The sequence below is a fragment of the Manis pentadactyla genome, chromosome 4, assembly GCF_030020395.1.
Source record: "Manis pentadactyla isolate mManPen7 chromosome 4, mManPen7.hap1, whole genome shotgun sequence".
NCBI classification, from domain to species: domain Eukaryota; kingdom Metazoa; phylum Chordata; class Mammalia; order Pholidota; family Manidae; genus Manis; species Manis pentadactyla.
Genome location: NC_080022.1, coordinates 27450778 through 27468526, shown reverse-complemented (window position 1 = coordinate 27468526; position 17749 = coordinate 27450778). Strand labels below are relative to the sequence as shown.

Here is a 17749-nt window from a genome sequence, read left to right as displayed (position 1 = left end):
AAAAAAGGAATAATAGCTAAATGTGATGTGTGGATCGTCTCTGGACCCTGATTAGAACCAGCTAATTATAAAAAAACATTTGAGACAATCAGGGAAATCTGATAATGGACAGGGTATTGGAGGCTACAAATAAATGATGACTTAAAATTTCTTACATATGATAATGGTATTATGACTGTGTAAGAAAACATATTTTTAGAGGCATATAGTAAAGTAGTAGGGACAAAAATAACATGCTGAGATCTGATTTAAAAATACTACAATAAAGAGTAAATAGAGATAGTTTAAGGAAAGGTAGAAAAATCCTGATAATTTGGACACAGGAGGTAGTTTATCATACTTGTCTCTACTTTTATTAAAAAATATTCATACCTGAACATGAGAATACAATTAGCACCACATTAAGCATCAGCAATAGGTATAATGCCTGAGGTCACCATGACTAACAGACTTCTTTTCCTTTAAAACATATATTTTATAATGAAATACTGACAGAGTTAAAAGGACAAAAGTGAGTTATAATAGAAGACTGCTCAGATGATCATGTCAAAGCTTTTATATTTGCTTTCACATGCTTACTTCATGCTACTACTAAACTTTAAATTCTAAGTACTTTTGAAAGTACTGTGTAAAGGCTTTCTAAATGAAATGTAACAAAAATAAAAAGGTTTTTATAGATTGTCTTCATATCCAAATATTATTTCAAGACAACCAGTACATATCATTACATATAAATTATGTATAAAATGTATATATATATTTATATACATCCCCTACACAGAGGCCATACAGAAATCCACTACCCAATATAGAATATGGTTTTAGTTCTCTTACCATCAATATTAAGCATCATTTTCCACATGGCAGGTCGAACAGATTGATGGAATCCAAACCATACTTCCCTGCCCCCTCCCAGAGGGTGGTCATATCCTTCTGGAGCTGAGAAAAAGGAACGCCCCACAGGCGTATATCTACAAAATTAAAATGGCATGTTCAATTCTCTCCTTCTTATAAAAGTATTTAAATCTGCAGAATAGGTGAGTCTAGAACACATACACTTAATACAGCATAATGATGCTTGTCATTAGGAACATATGAAAAAACATTTTCCAAATTTGTGAAAGTAAAAAGCAGCCATTCTAAATGAGGGGAAAAAGAAGAAAGAAAAACATCAGCATCCTTCACTGAAATTTTGGTTCTTAAAACTAATGTCTGAATAAGTTTTATTTAAAATACTTTCTTAAAATAGATTTTTTAAAGTTAACTGTTCCAACCTTAGAAAATGCTAAAGAGTAAATAATTATTGATCAAAAAGCCATTTCTGTATGTGTTTACAAGACATACTTTTCTTTAAAAAGACACTAATAAACATACACACACAAATACACACATATATATATATGAAGTGCTGATGTGATTTAAAAAGCATCAGTTTCAACATAATTTGATACTATTGTATAAACAACATTACCTTCAAAACAAGGCGATTAAACTATAAGAATATGTCTGAAAATTTATCAGTTACATAAATTTGAAGCTCCTAAGAGAAAGGGCTAGACATTTTTTTGAAAAAGTATCCATTAAAATAGCTAAGCTAATAATGTGCATTTACTATCTTTCCTTTCCCTTTTTTTTTTTTTTTGAGTTACACCAACAGCTTTATTGAAAGATGAGGAGAGCAGAGCCCTCCTCCTGCCAACCACCTGGCAACAAAGGTCTCAGCCTGGGGCACCTGGGTGTTCTGCAGCCGATAGGGTGTGACCAAACATGCGCGTCATTTACAGTTGTTTCCCAAGTCAGGGAGGTTCCCATACCCGATGAGTATTTACTTTCAAAAGTCGGAGAATTTTCTCTAACCTATTTCTGTCAACTTGTATGTGTGCTATTCTCAACTGAAATAATCAAAATAAACAACAGTTGAAGATTAACCAAAGGCGGACTGTACAATTCATTCTTGGGAGGAAAGCCACCACACTTAAAATCTAAACGGGAAGTAAAACCAGAAGCACCCACTTCATGGAGGGCAGATGTCGTAGCACCACGTCAACAGCATGGACAGGATTAGTGCTGATTGGCTTGTCTAATTCCAGGGGCTCAGGCAAGGTCCGTCCTGTCAGTACTTCATGGAGTAGGTGCCAACTCACCCGAGAGACAAATTTGATTGATACCTTGAAAGGTCGATCTTTTCCACCTTCCCCTGGTAAAGTAACATCTAAATCTACCTGTTGATGGGAAAAGTCAACTAGTAAAAACTTAGGAAGATAAATACAATTATTTTTAAGTTTAACTTATAAAAATATTTAAGAGAAAACAAAGCAAAAAAAAGAGAAACCAATCTCAACATTAAATCAATAGATAATTTCCAAGAAATATTGTTAAGTAAAAAAAAAGAAAAGTGAAGTACAGAAAATTACAAATAGTATGCCATCTTATGTGTGAAAAAGAAGAATAGGAAAATATTCATGCATCTGCTTATTTTTGCAAAAAGAAACACAGGAAGCATGAACCAGAAACAAAGAAACTAATTACTTTGAAAGATGGTAAAGAAAAGATTGGACAGAAATAGAGAAGGAGTTAAAAACTCTGAGTATATTTTTCATGTAGTTTTGACTCTTGGAAGCATGTTAAATAAAGTTCTATATATTAAAAAATTAAAAATAAAATCAACAAGAATGGAAAAAACTAAAACTCAGTATAAACAAAACCAAATGAAGCCAAACACATTTCAAATGAATTACATAACCACACTGAAAGAAAGAAAGGAAATATTAATACTAGTGACTCTTGAACAGAGTATATGACTTTTATATTCTCAACTGAGAGTGTGGAAGAGAGGTGAGTGGGGAAAACTGCATACAAAATAAAAACTTAAACTCTTATTAGTAGGTTTGTTTCCTATACTGATATGATGTAGTAATTTAGGAACTATTTTATATGTATTGTTAGATTGAACAAATGAATAAAAATGTTGATGTATGGGGAGCAGGGGTTCAAAGAAGAATATACAAACATGCAATATGCGGACTAAAGGAAAAGTCCTGTAGGGACAGAAAGTAAGTAGAAGAATCAGTTTGAACTCATGATTTCCAATATACGTATCGTATATTGTATATAGCAAGTGGCACTTGAAGAATACATGTCAGGTTTACCATATGACATGTAATATTATTACTATTTATGTATACATATTTCCTACCTCCATATATCCCAGTAGCAATGAGCACATCCAGTACTCGGATTCTGGTTTCTAAATTACATTCCCCCACTAAAAGAAGCCATTGTTCCTTTGAGAAAGGCCAGCTGCAGAGCTACAGCAGGGAAAACATAAGATGAGTGATAATGGTATTGTGCATCTTGTGCCAGAAAGTAGGAAGTATGAAGGAAAAAAAATGTATGTAATGTCAAAGGACACAGGAATCAGCTAAAAAGGGCTCCCACTGGTTAAATCTGGGACTATCTGGGAAGTCAAATAAATAGGGGAAGAGAAAATGCTCTCCCTTACAATAAAATACCAACTAATAAATGCAGAAGGAATGACAGAATTAGAAAAATCAACATTAGTACACGTAATAATCTTTCTACGCAAGAGTCATCAATTAGTAAAAAATCTAGTGAGACACAAAATTCTTAAAATTATCTCCTATATCAAAAGTAAAAACTTCTGTGCATCAAAGGACATGTTCAAGTAAAATGGCAGCCTATGGAATGTGAGAAAATATGTGCAAATCATGTATCTGATAGGTACAGTGATTTCCTAAAACTCAACAACAAAAATGAAACAACCCAATTTAAAAGTGGGCAAAGGACTCAAAAAATACATTTCACTAAAGACAGACAAATGGTCCATAAACACATGAAAAATGTTCAATGTCACTAATCATTAGGGAAATGTAAATCAAAATCACAATGAGTTACCACCTCACACTCATTAGGATGATTACTATCAAAAAACAGAAAACAGCAAGCACTGATGAGGCTGAGGAGAATTTGGAACCCTTGTGCACTGTTGATGGAACGCAAAATCGCCTGCGGAAAACAGTATGGTGATTTCCCAATACGGTGATTTCCCAAAACATTAAAAATAAAATTACCAATTATATGATATAGCAACTCCACTTCTAGCATATACACAAGAACTGAAAACAGGAACTGAAACAGATATTTGTACACCCATGTTCATAACAGCATTATTTGCAATAGCCAAAAGGTATCCACCAACAGATGAATAAACAAAATGTGGTATATCCATACAATGGAATATTATTCAGCCTTAAAAAGGAAGGATATTCTGACACATGCAACATGGAAGAACCTTAAGGACATTATGCTAAGTGAAATCAGCCAGTCACAAAAAAGGTAAGTACTGTATGATTCCACTTACAAGAGGTACTGAAAGTAGTCCAATTCACAGAGACAGAAAGTAGAATGATGGTTGCCAGGCAATAAGGAAAAGGGGAGAATGGGTACCGAGTTTCAGTTTTACAAGATAAAAAGTTATGGAGGTGGATGTTAGTAATGGTTGTGAATGCACTTAATGCCACTGAATGGTACCTTAAAAATGGCTCAGATGGCAAATTTTATGTTATGTGTATTTTATTGCAATTTTAAATAAAAATATCTCCCCACAAGAGTGAAGAAAAAAGAATAACTTGACAGGAGAAATGTGGCAGATACCAATTTAACCTGTGATCAAAATTAGCATCACTGTTAATGGAACAAGCATATATTATATGCCTCTTGATATGATGCACTGATAAGGAAAGAACACACTAATATTCTTGCCAAAAATGCTTAATAAGAATTTAATCAAGAGGAAACACCAGAGAAGCCCGGACTGAGGGATATTCTACAAAATAACTTTCCTGTAATCTTCAATCATGTTAATGTCATGAAAAAAAAAAAAGGCTGGGAAATTGTTCCAGAATAAAGAAGACTAAAAAGAAATGATATCTAAATACAATCACAAATCTGGACTGGATTCTGTACTAAGGCAAAAAAAGATTAAAGGACATTATTGGAACAAATGACAAAACTGGAATATGGATTGTTGATTAGATAAAAGTATCATTTTGATGTAAAATTTAGTGAAGTTGCTAAGTGTAGTTTTTATCCTTGTTCTTAGGAAATACATATTAAAGGACATGATGTAAGCAGCTTACTCTTAAGTGGTTCAGGAAAAAATTTCTCTTTTTTTTGTTTTGTCTTTGTGCCTATAGATACACTATAGAGAGAGAGAGAGACATACATGCTTACTTGTATGTTAGAATGATAAAACAAATGTCGCAAACATGAAGAATACTGGTGAATCTGGGTAAAAAGGATATGTGAGGTCTTTGCACAATTCTTATAACTTTTTTATGTCTGAAATTATTTCAAAATAAGTTAAAAAAGACAAATGATACACACTTACATATACAGACTAATAGACTAAAATAAAATAGTATTGAGTGCATTAGAAAGGAGACATTGCCAAAGTACAGCTTTCCAATAAAGAATGCATATCTTACTCCAGTAGTCGCCACAGGAAGTGGATTGGCTGTGTAAAGGCTTCTTTTTCCATCATAAACTGGTCTACGGTCTCCAAATATAGTTACTTTAAAATGCTGAACCATTGAGTCAACCACCTCCCTAAAAAAAAGGGGGAAATATATTCATGTAATCCTGTGCATGATGAAATACAAGAATTTTAACTTGTTTCTTATATTATTTAAAGCTGTCACATTCTAAAAGATAACTGTACATGATAAAGGTACAGCTTCCAGAACCATAGCTTAGAAAACCAGAAAGACTGATTTCTGGCAAGAGACAAAATGAATTTCACAAAAGATAGAGAAGAATGAATCCAGTGAATTACTTAATCTTTCTGGGTTACAGTAGATCTGCAAAATATTATTCTTAGAAACTGACCTCTAATCTCTTTCACCATCTCTAAACACTACCTGACACATTCACCTCTTTTTTTCAGAGTTTGATGCTCTTTTCTCTGTGCTCAAACAGCACCTAGTACATGTATCTATTAGAACACTTATTCTACTGTATTATAATTATTATATACTTTGCTGCTACCAGACTGTGAGATTCTTGAGAGCAATAAAAACACTTGTACTTTGCACCTCTGTCCCCCATCCTACCTCTCCACTCCATGCTTGCAGTAGTATCTAGCCAGTAAGGATATTTTGAAACCTCTGTGTTTATCCAACATTTTTACCACATATATATTTACATGGAAAGATATTCGGTACTTTTACATTTAAAAAATTATATAGAATAATACCAAATATTCACAAATCAATATTTATTTTTATACACGTTATTTGTAAAAGCAGTGGAAAGACATACAGAAGGATATGTACCAAATAGATACAGTGGTTACCTCTGGAGAGAGAAGTAGAGAGAATGATTTTTTACTTTGTTTAAGCAATCTAAATATGTTATAATGAGAATATACCCACAAAATACTGGTAATATATGTATAATACATTTAAAAGGATGAAAAAAGAAAAGACTTAATTCTAGCACAGGCAAGTAGGTAGGCAAGAGGGAAAGAACAAAAGCATTTTCTGGAACAAAATAATTCAGCTGACTTGATAACCAGCAATTTTGTACATTCTCGAAGTTATTATTTTCCCCCCTTTTCAAACTTTGCTAAAACTACTTAAATAAAAATCAAGCCTTTTTTAGAGGAAAGTTTACAATAAAGATTTGACTCAGATGAGTTTTTGCATACAAGGCATATTTGAAATTTTTCTGCCATTAAACAAATTTTTTTTGTGAGCATTATCAATTCCAGTTTCTTAAGTGAAATTTTACACATCAAATTTGTCATGATGTTTTGACTATTTTGTCATTTTTCTACTCACCAATAAACTGGTGCAACTTTAAGCTTACCAAATTCTGGCAACCAAATCAAACCACTCTAATGATTAAAATAGTGGAGGAGATTGAAATAGTAGGGCCAAAACATCATGGAGATAAAAAAAAGTTCTGCTTTGAATACACAATATTCAAGTATATTCTTAGTGTTCTAACAGTGGATAGTCTTGCTCAATGAACTGCAAGAATCTCTAATGGAATGTATCTAAAGCTGAGTTCAACATATTTCCCCAAGTCAAATCTCATTATCTTCCTGTTTACTACTCTTTAATTATTGGTGCTTCCATTTTCCTATGAACCCAGATTCAAAATCTGGCTCATCTCTTTATCCAATCAGTTGTTGACTTCATCTCTGCAGTACTTCTTTTATTATTATTATTATTATTAAGGTATCATTGATATACACTCTAATGAAGGTTTCACAAGAAAAAGAATGTGGTTATTACATTCATTCTTACTATCGAGTCCCCTCCAATACCCCATTACAGTCACTGTCCATCAGTATAGTAAGATGCCACAGAATCCCTATTTGTCTTCTCTGAACTACACCGTCTTCCCTGTGATCCCACACACCACATGCACCAATCATGATACCCCACAATCCCCTTCTCCCTCACTTCCCTCCCTGCCCTCCCACAATCCCCTCCTTTGGTAACCACTAGTCCCTTCTTGGAGTCTGTGAGTCTGCTGATATTTTGTTCCTTCAGTTTTGTTTCACTGTTATATTCCACAAATGAGGAAGTCATTTGGTATTTGTCTTTCTCTGCCTGACTTATTTCACTGAGCATAATGTTCTCCAGCTCCATCCATGTTGTTGCAAATGGTAGGATTTGTTTCTTTCTTATGGCTGAATAGTATTCCATTGTGTATATGTACCACTTCTTCTTTATCCATTCATCTACTGATGGACACTTAGGTTGCTTCCATATCTTGGCTATTGTAAATTATGCTGCAATAAACATAGGGGTGCATGTCTTTTTGAATCAGAGTTGTTTTCTTTGGGTAAATTCCTAGGAGTGGAATTCCTGGGTCAAATGATATTTCTATTTTTAGTTTTTTGAGGAATCTCCATACTGCATTCCACAATAGTTGAACTAGCTTACATTCCCACCAGTAGGGTAGGAGGATTCACCTTTCTCTGCAATCTCGCCAGCACTTGTTGTTCTTAGTCTTTTCAATGCTGGCCATCCTAACTGGTGTGAGGTGATATCTCATTGTGGTTTTAATTTGCATTTCCCTGATGATTAGTGATGTGGAGCATCTTTTCATGTGTATGTTGGCCATCTGAATTTCTTCTTTCAAGAACTGTCTCTTCATATAATCTGCCCATTTTTTAATCGGGTTATTTGCTTTTTGGGTGTTGAGACGTGTGAGTTCTTTATACATTCTGGATGTTAACCACTTGTTGGACATGTCATTTACAAATATATCCTCCCATACTGTAGGATGCCTTTTTGTTCTGTTGATGGTGTCCTTTGCTGTACAGAAGCTTTTTAGTTTGATGTAGTCCCATGTGTTCATTTTTGCTTTTCTTTCCCTTGCTCAAGGAGATGCGTTCAGGAAGAAGTTGCTCATAGCAGGCAAGGACCTCCAGAACTATGCTGAATAAAAATGGAGAGAGCGGGCATCCTTGTCTAGTTCCCAATCTTAAAGGCAAGGCTTTCAGCTTCTTGCTGTTAGTTATGATGTTAGCTGTGGGTTTGTCATATATGGCATTTATTATGTTGAGGTACTTGCCCTCTATACCCATTTTGTTGAGAGTTTTTATCATGAATGGATGTTGCATTTTGTAAAATGCTTTTTCGGCATCTATGGAGATGATGATGTGGTTTTTGTCCTTCTTTCTGTTGATGTGGTGGATGATGTTGATGGATTTTCTAATGTTGTACCATCTTTGCCTCCCTGGAATAAATCCTACTTGATCATGGTGGATGATCTCTTTGATGTATTTTTGAATTCAGTTTGCTAATATTTTGCTGAGTATCTTTGCATCTATGTTCTTCAGGGATATTGGTCTGTAATTTTCTTTTTTGTGGTGTCTTTGCCTGGTTTTGGTATTAGGGTGAAGCTGGCCTCATACAATGAGTTTGGAAGTATTTCCTCCTCTTCTACTTTTTGGAAAACTTTTAGGAGGATGGGTGGTAGGTCCTCACTAAATGTTTGATAAAATTCAGTGGTGAAGCCATCTGGTCCAGGGGTTCTGTTTTTAGGTAAGTTTTGATTACCACTTCAATTTCGTTGCTGGTAATTGGTCTGTTCAGATTTTCTGTTTCTTTCTGGGTCAGTCTTGGAAGGTTATATTTTTCTAGAAAGTTGTCCATTTCTTCTAGGTTATCCAGTTTGTTACCATATAATTTTTTATAGTATTCTCTAATAGTTCTTTGTATTTCTGTGGTGTCTATAGTGATTTTTCCTTTCTCATTTCTGATTGTTTATGTGTGTAGACTCTCTTTTTTTCTTGGTAAGTCTGGCTAGGGGTTTATCTGTTTTGTTTATTTTCTCTAAGAACCAACTCCTGCTTTCATTGATTGTTTTTACTGTTTTATTCTCTATTTTATTTATTTCTGCTCTAGTCTTTGTTATGTCCCACCTTCTACTGGTTTTGGGCCCCATTTGTTCTTCTGTTTCTAGTTTTGTCAATTTTGAGTTTAGACTGTTCATATGGGATTGTTCTTCTTTTCTGAGGTAGGCCTGTATTGCAGTACACTTCCCTCTTAGCACAGCCTTCACTGCATCCCACAGATTTTGCGGTGTTGAATTATTGTTCTCATTTGTCTCCATGTATTGCTTGATCTGTTTTTATTTGGTCATTAATCCATTGGTTATTTAGGAGCATGTTGTGAAGCCTCCATGTGTTTGTGGGATTTTTCATTTTATTTGTGTAATTTATTTCTAGTTTCATACCTTTGTGGTTTGAGAAGCTGGTTGGTGGAATTTCAATCTTTTTAAATTTATTGAGGCTGTTTTTGTGGCCTAGTGTATGATCTATTCTTAAAAATGTTCCATATGCACTTGAGAAGAATGTGTTTCCTGTTGCTTTTGGGTGAAGTGTTCTGTAGATGTCTGTTAGGTCCATGTGTTCTAATGTGTTGTTCAGTGCCTGTGTCTCCTTATTTTGTGTCTGGGTGATCTGTCCTTTGGAATGACTAGTGTGTTGAAGTCTCCTAAAATGAATTCATTGCATTCTATTTCCCTCTTTAATTCTGTTAGTATTTGTTTTACATATGTAGGTGATCCTGTGTTGGGTGCATAGATATTTATAATGGTTATATCCTCTTGTTGAACTGACCCCTTTATCATTATGTAATGTGCTTCGTTGTCTCTTGTTCCTTTCTTTGTTTTGAAGTCTATTTTGTCTGATACAAGGTCTGCAACTCCTGCTTTTTTTCCCTATTAGTTGCATGAAATATCTTTTTCCATCCCTTCATTTTTAGTCTGTGTGTCTTTGGGTTTGAAGTGAGTCTCTTGTAGGCAGCATACAGATGGGTCTTGTTTTTTTTTCCATTCAGTAACTCTATGTCTTTTGACTGGTGCATTTAGACCATTTACATTTAGGGTGATTATCGATAGGTATGTACTTATTGCCATTGCAGGCTTTAGATTCATGGTTACCAAAGGTTCAAGGTTAACTTCCTTACTATCTAAGAGTCTAATTGAACTCACTTAGTATGCTATTACAAACACAATGTAAAGGTTCTTTTTTTTTCTCTTTTTTCTTCCTCCTCTATTCTTTATATATTACGTATTAGAAAATGAATTTTTAACTCAATCTGGCTTACAGAAATAACTCTCCCCTAGAACACTTCCCTCTCAGACCACCACTGACCTCTTAAACATAGTCTCTTTTCAGCCTTTACACTCTGGGCTTCTTTTATCATTTGCTACTGTGCTCAGTCCTTGAAAATCATGATCCCTGTTTTACCTTCTATGAAACAGCTTCTGTTTCTTCCTGGTTCTCCTATCTTTCTAATCTCTAAGTGTCTTCACTGAAGAACGTGAAATAATAGTATCCCCTGAGATCTGGTCTCAGTTCTCTTGACTCTATACACTCTCCCTAGCTTTTAACTATCACTTATATGCTGGCATGTCGCAAATCTCAATCTCCATCTCAGCCCTAGTTTGAGCTCTAGGCACTTATTTCTAATAATCTATTGAACTTCTCCATTTTGATGTTTCTTACACAATTTGACTTACAAATATCCAAAACACATGATAAAAATACTTGGTCCTTTTACCATCCATATTTCTGTTAAAGTCATCACCATTGCACAAGCTAATAATTATGAAGCCACTCTTACTTCTTCCCTTTCCATACATACCTAAGTTTACCTAAGTTGGTCATTCTTCTAAATTTTACATTTAAGTCCTCCTTTCATCACCACTGCCACTGCTGTTATTTAAGTCTTAGAAAACACTAGCTCTAATCTAGAAAAGTAGGTACCAGAGGTAGTAGGAGGTATGCTGGAGTATGAGAAAAAGTTATTAGTATTTATATTTAATTTTCATCAACAGTTAGAAATTAAGATTTCTAATATTCATGAAAATGGATTGACCACTGTTATCTTCACTAAGTCTCTATCAGATGTAAATATAGCACCCAGGAATCCTAAAAGAATAATGGGAACTCTGCAAGATATAGAAGTTATTAGTGGAAGTCACTCATTCATTCATTTTCAGCATGTTGCAACTTATTTCTTTTTTTTATTTTGGTATTATTAATCTACAATTACATGAGGAACATTATGTTTACTAGACTCCCTCCTTCACCAAGTCCCCCCTTCATACCCCATTAGTCACTGTCCATCAGCATAGTAAGATGCTGTAAAATCACTACTTGTCTTCTCTGTGTGTTGCAACTTATTTCAGTTTAAGTGTGTGGTACATATTCAATCAGGTTTTTGGTTCATTAATCTAAAATGTCAAGTTATTAATAATTCCTAAATAGTTTATTTCTCCACCTTTAATTTTTCTATATACAACGTGTTAGAATGGTAATATATGTATATAAGTTAAAAAATTTTTAATATGTGTTCATATATATTTCCTTACCTATTGTTGAATGCATGGTCAAACATATTTTAACTAATGGGGATGAATTTGAAGACCAGTGATCTAGACTACTGTAATAACCTTCTAAATATTCTCTAGGACTCCTCTGATCTTTCCCTTCTCTGATTATTCTCCATACTGCCATTGGTTCTGCTTTTAAATATAGATGTTCTTCATTTGCTCAAAAGTCCATGCTCTCTCCTATGTGGATTATTCTTTCTCCTGGTCTACTGGGCAACTATCTAGTTCACACACCATGTCATGTACTCCAACTTCCTTCCAAAAGCAGGAATCATTATTCTTTCATCACAGCACATAATGCGCACCTCACAGGGCTTGTCTCCCCACACAGACTATGAAATCCTTATTAGGAACCATGTCTTATTTATCCTGCTATCTCCAAAATCCAGCAAAGTGCCTGACACAAAACCTGGTACAATCAATTAAATAGCTGATGAAAACATAGGAAAGATCCAAAAATGATCTCTGAGTTAAATTTTAAAAGTTATTATTAAAAGTTTAAAAGTTATATAGAAAAAACTATAATTCCAGTGAGAGTCCATACGTCCTTTAAATATAGTACCAATATGATTCTACCTTGGTACAACCACATGGTAAATTCAGGTAATTGGTACAAATTGGTTTAACCCAGTCTAAGAAAAAAAAAATGGAGCAGACTAAAAGTAAATCACAACACATCTGTACAATGCAATACTATACAGCTATTATAAGTTCAATTTACACAAATGGATAGATGTTAAGAATAAACCCTACCTACTAGCCCCTGATAATTAGATATATACTCACTTATAAAAGCATCTTTGAGTTTTAGATATATATATATATATATATATATATATATATATAATAGAAATATTAGCCAAAAGATGTAAACACATCTTTTGGGGTTCCTTCTTGGGAGGGTGAAATTTTCTAAAATTAGATCTAAAAAGTTACATGTTCTAAAATGTTCTAAAATATTTGAGCATGTGGCATATGGACAAGAGAAACCTCATATGTGCTGATTTAAATACTGCTGCATTTTGGTGATGGCAATATGCTATCTCTGTGAACATACTAAAAAACACTGAATTGTACACTTTAAATGAGTGAATTGTATGGAATATGAATTTTACATCAATAAAGTTATTTTTAAAAGTATGTCCCTCTCTTGGAATACTAGCCAACTGTAACACTATGCCAATAATATTCCTAATAACAGCAGAAAGGGAGTTGCTTCCAACATTCTGATCTGAGATTTCCATTTAAGAGACTAAATAGAATCAATATAGATTTATATTTTTTCTTATAAAATTCAATCATCAGTATTACATTATATCCATATACAATATGCAAATATTTGGCATTATGTCATTAATCATTATAGAATAGTAACAATAATTATAATAGTACAATGATTATAAGATAATATTTAATCTATAAAATTGAACCAAAAAAATATTCAACCACAACCTACTACTTTGATTCTTTCATATCTTTACTCATGTTTACAATGGATACTGCAGTTATAATTATGCTGTATATATAATTTTTTCCATGTATTTATTTCACTACTCAATGGTTCTGAGTATGTAATAATCTATTTGACCCCACATATGCTTAGTAGTTGGACAAACTAGCGTAAAACCTCAAGTTGCAGAATTTATGCTCTAGGTCATAATATTTCCAAAAATATTTGATTTTTAGTTATTGAGACCATTCACTTGTGAAAAACAAAACTAGAAACATTTAAAATCTGCTTAACAAATATGTTCTTTCACCAAATGATTGTTTTCAGTCAGTCATTAAATAGGAAAAAAAGAAAAATACATTCCCCCAAAGGGGTGAGGAAAAGACAAAACAAAGCAGTAGAAGAAAGTCTAAAGGAGAAAAGCTGAATAAAAAAATTATCCATAAGCATTTCTTGGATATTTTATCTAAGAAAACTCTTCTGACTAAAGTGGAAACTTGTTTGGCTACAATACATCATTCTACTATTGTGATTAATGCCATAGTGCCAAATATTTGAGCATGAGGCATATGGACAAGAGAAACCTCATATGTGCTGATTTAAATACTGCTGCATTTCAGTCCATAACTGCTTAGTTAATATTGAAATGGAATTGTAAGTTTTATCTAGTCCTTCTAATTTCTACAATTCCAGTTGAGGAAGTATAGGAATTGAACGAATTTCAGAAGCCCACCAACAATTTTTAATGACTAGTTATGTAATAATATTGCAAAAACTAAAGACAAAAGCTAGTCTTTTGAAGAAAATTAAGGGAATAAGTTTAACAGATATTTATATAAAATCAAGTCAATATTATAAACAAAGAATAAAGTTGATTTATGACATTTTTAGAGTACAAAAAGTATTCTTTTTGATAGTGGCTCCTATCAGATCTCAAATAAAAGGTACATGATAAAAAATTTCCATTTGTAAACATCTAAATTACAGATCCTTTACTTGTACTGACAAACAACATAACAAGACAAAGCAACCTACAGAAGAAATATTATTAGGAATGTCAATAGGATCCTAAGTTAAAACCAAAATGTACTCCACTAATTACATGTATTTTCCTCCCAAACTGAACTAACATGCTGAGCATCTACATGTAAAACTCTATGCTATGCAACTTCACATACACTCAAAGAATACACAAATACTTCCTTCACCCCCACCAAAAAAAAGTAGAAGGAACAAATCCAATAAGCAACTTTGTTCTTTTTTTTTTTACTTAATATTTCCTCAACGCCAACCCATTTTGTCTTCTAATGATTTTGTTTTCCTAACATTTTCATCATATATTCTCCTACTTAATGAATTAGCTATAACAATTCTCTACTATATACTGCCAAAGTTAGGGTTGATTCTTTTAAGGCAGGGCAAGGTGGAGAGGAAGTAGTAAGGAATTCAGCTGAGAAATATCTGCCTTAGACATTTGATCAGTTACATTTAATGCCTTAGACATTTACTTAAATTAATAAATGCCTTTAAAAAATGTAAACATCTACCAAAGGGGTCAGGATTATCTTTCATTCAAATTTACATATTAACATTAATTCTGAGAAACAAGAAAGAGGGAATTTGAAAGCACAGCATGAGACAGTTAAGTCTCTGCAGTGGATTATGGCTAGGAGACAGACGAGAGAGAGGAAGGAGTATAAGACAAAGATCAGCCAATAGATCCTAAAAGGGAAGGGCACTGAAAATCCCTATCTAGGCATACATAGCCCTCTGTTAATATCCAGTTCTCTTTTCTGTTCCTCACCATCATACTCATACCATTTTACTTTTATGAGCATTTCATTCATTCTATTTATTATGTGCCAATCACTGAGTTAAGATCAGAACTACAAGGATGACAGTAAAGAATATTCCTTTTCATGAAGAGGTTATACTCTGAGAAGTGGGGAGCAAAGAGTAACCACAATGCACTAAAAATATTATAACAGAAGTATACACCAAGTACTACAAGGTCATAAAAAAATGAATTACCATCTGACTATGGAGTTTAAAAGATGTGCCTTGAAAAATAACAGAGGTCTGCCAGATAGAGAAGGGCAGAGAGGCCATTCCAGGTAAGAGCTGCAGAATATGGAAAAGGGTATAGGTTAGACAAACCAAGAAGGGTATGCTATACTAAATTTGGGATGTTCTTCTGTAGGCAATAGGGAGCTGAAAATATTTTAAAGTAAGGGAATGACATAATCAGGTTTCTTATTTAAAAGGATAACTATGCCAGAAATGTGCATAATTAACTAGAATGCAGAGGGAGAGATGTTAGGGAAAACCAATTAAAAGGTCATTGTAAGAGTCTAGATAACAGGGATCTGAAACCAAGGTGGCAGCTGTATGAACAGAGAGGGGCAGATTAGGGATCAACTTCTGAAATAGCAGTAAGTTGTTCTGATAACCGAATAGGGCTTGATAATCAATAGGAAGAAAAGGAAATGTAAGGTCTAATTTCAGAGTTTAGGTAGAGAAAAAGAATACAGTAATATCAACAGAGTATAGGGATGGGGATTGAGAGAACGAGGTTTTTTTAACTTGTGTATAAAGCACTTTAGTAATATTCAGGTGTCAGTTTAAAACTCAGGAAAGAAGTGGAGGCTACATCAAGACTAGAGGTCACTTATTCATAGATGGTAGCTTAAAGCAGTACCTGACCAGAACCGCCCCCCTTAAGCATGGCTAAAACTCACTATCCTGATTCTTCTCAATTGCTGTACCTTTGTTAATGCTGCCTCATCTTTAAACACAGTGTCTCTTTATTACAGCTATCCACAATTCTATCAATGGTTTTAGATTTATTCCATTCCTTTTCTTCTTTTAAATCTATTTCCTAATATAGGAAATCAATCAAGTTAGGATTCTGGAGTTCTTATCTCACCTTTGCTACTAGAAATGCATGTTCTTGAATAAGCCTCTTAACCTTTCTGGATTTCAGATATGAAAAAGAGTATCAGATTAACTGACCTCTTAGATTTCTTCCACTTGTAATACTCCACAAGTCCCTCCTCCCTGACCTCAGAAAGATCTCTGCATTACACATTAATTGTAATACTCATATGACAGGTGGTTTTTTCATGTTATCACAAAGTCTCTTAGTGTTCGTTTACTTCATATTTCTATGTGTTTTATCTCCTCTACTAAATTACACATTGCTTGACAGCAAGAACCATCTTTGTCTTAAATGAAGGTCCTTAATAATACTTACTGAGTAAGAAATGGCTGGAGTATTTGATAATACAAACCAAAATGCTAAGTTGAATATCATTGTTTTCTAAGTATTTTGTTCCTAAGTCTTTTTTTTTTAAACCTCCTTCACGGTGTTGAACACCATGTCATAAATTGCTTTTATATTCCTCTTATTACCTAAACCACAGCCACATACATATGTACATTTATATAGTATTTGGGGGGGGTAGTAAGAGAAGAAGCTTACTGAAAGCAAATTGATAAATCTTTATATATCATATGTATTTGTTCCTGCGTAAGAGTAAAGAAAGTTAGGAGTTGATCAGAACCAAAAGCACAAAACCATTGACAACCATCATTTCTACTATCACTGCTATAATCTCCATCATCTTAAAGGGACCATTACCAAAGGTGTAAGCAAGGTAGGGGTATGGTGGAGGAAAAAAAGAGCACAAGGAAAAAGACCTCAGTCTGATTTCAAGAGCATAAAAAATAACTTGGACCTTTTCTATTAACACAAAGAAGACATGTGAGTTTTGTTATAATAGAAAATTTTCAAGTCTGTTTATATAAGACTTTTCTCACCATTACACCTCTGAAGCACAATTTCAAAACAATTACCATATATTCTTGGTCAAACTATTACACATTATCATTGTTATTTAGATATACAAGATAAATGTAATTACTAAAGCAAAGACAAATATCAACAGCAAAATATCTCCATAACTTTATGATTCTTACCTGTTCACTCTCCTAGGACACTTGTCTGGTTTAATATCCACCTCATAGAGGTAGACATCAATCTTTGGGATTTCAACTTGAAAACAGTTAGCCAGCAATTTAATGGGTTTGCCCATGGTGCCATAGCCAGGTCTTCTGGGCACCATGAGTAGGGGCTGGGCCCCAACAGGTCCTGCCAGAGAGGGGGAAAAAGAGAGTAACACTGTTAAAAGCTGCATTTGATAATCATCTTGTCAATCAGGTTATGTTAGAATTTTAAAGTACAGCTGATAGTGATTAAGACTAGTGCTGCAAGATGACATCATTTCTAACACTTCAACTTCCTTCATCCTAACTTACTCTCCTCATTAAAACAAATATATAAACAAAAAACTGAGC

The 17749-nt window shown here is 33.8% G+C and overlaps 1 protein-coding gene across 2 annotated transcripts in view; it reads right to left on the bottom strand.

The window, feature by feature from the left end:
• The window catches only part of AGO3 (argonaute RISC catalytic component 3), a 156218-nt gene that overhangs the window by 114384 nt on the left and 24085 nt on the right, over positions 1-17749 (bottom strand). For both annotated transcript variants that reach the window (XM_036911923.2, XM_036911924.2), the window contains exons 2-5: positions 17372-17543; positions 5508-5628; positions 2014-2222; positions 835-971 (exon numbers count right to left, since the gene is read on the bottom strand). In XM_036911923.2, the coding sequence (XP_036767818.1) occupies positions 835-971; positions 2014-2222; positions 5508-5628; positions 17372-17543 (639 nt within the window). The remainder of the gene's footprint in view (positions 1-834; positions 972-2013; positions 2223-5507; positions 5629-17371; positions 17544-17749) is intronic.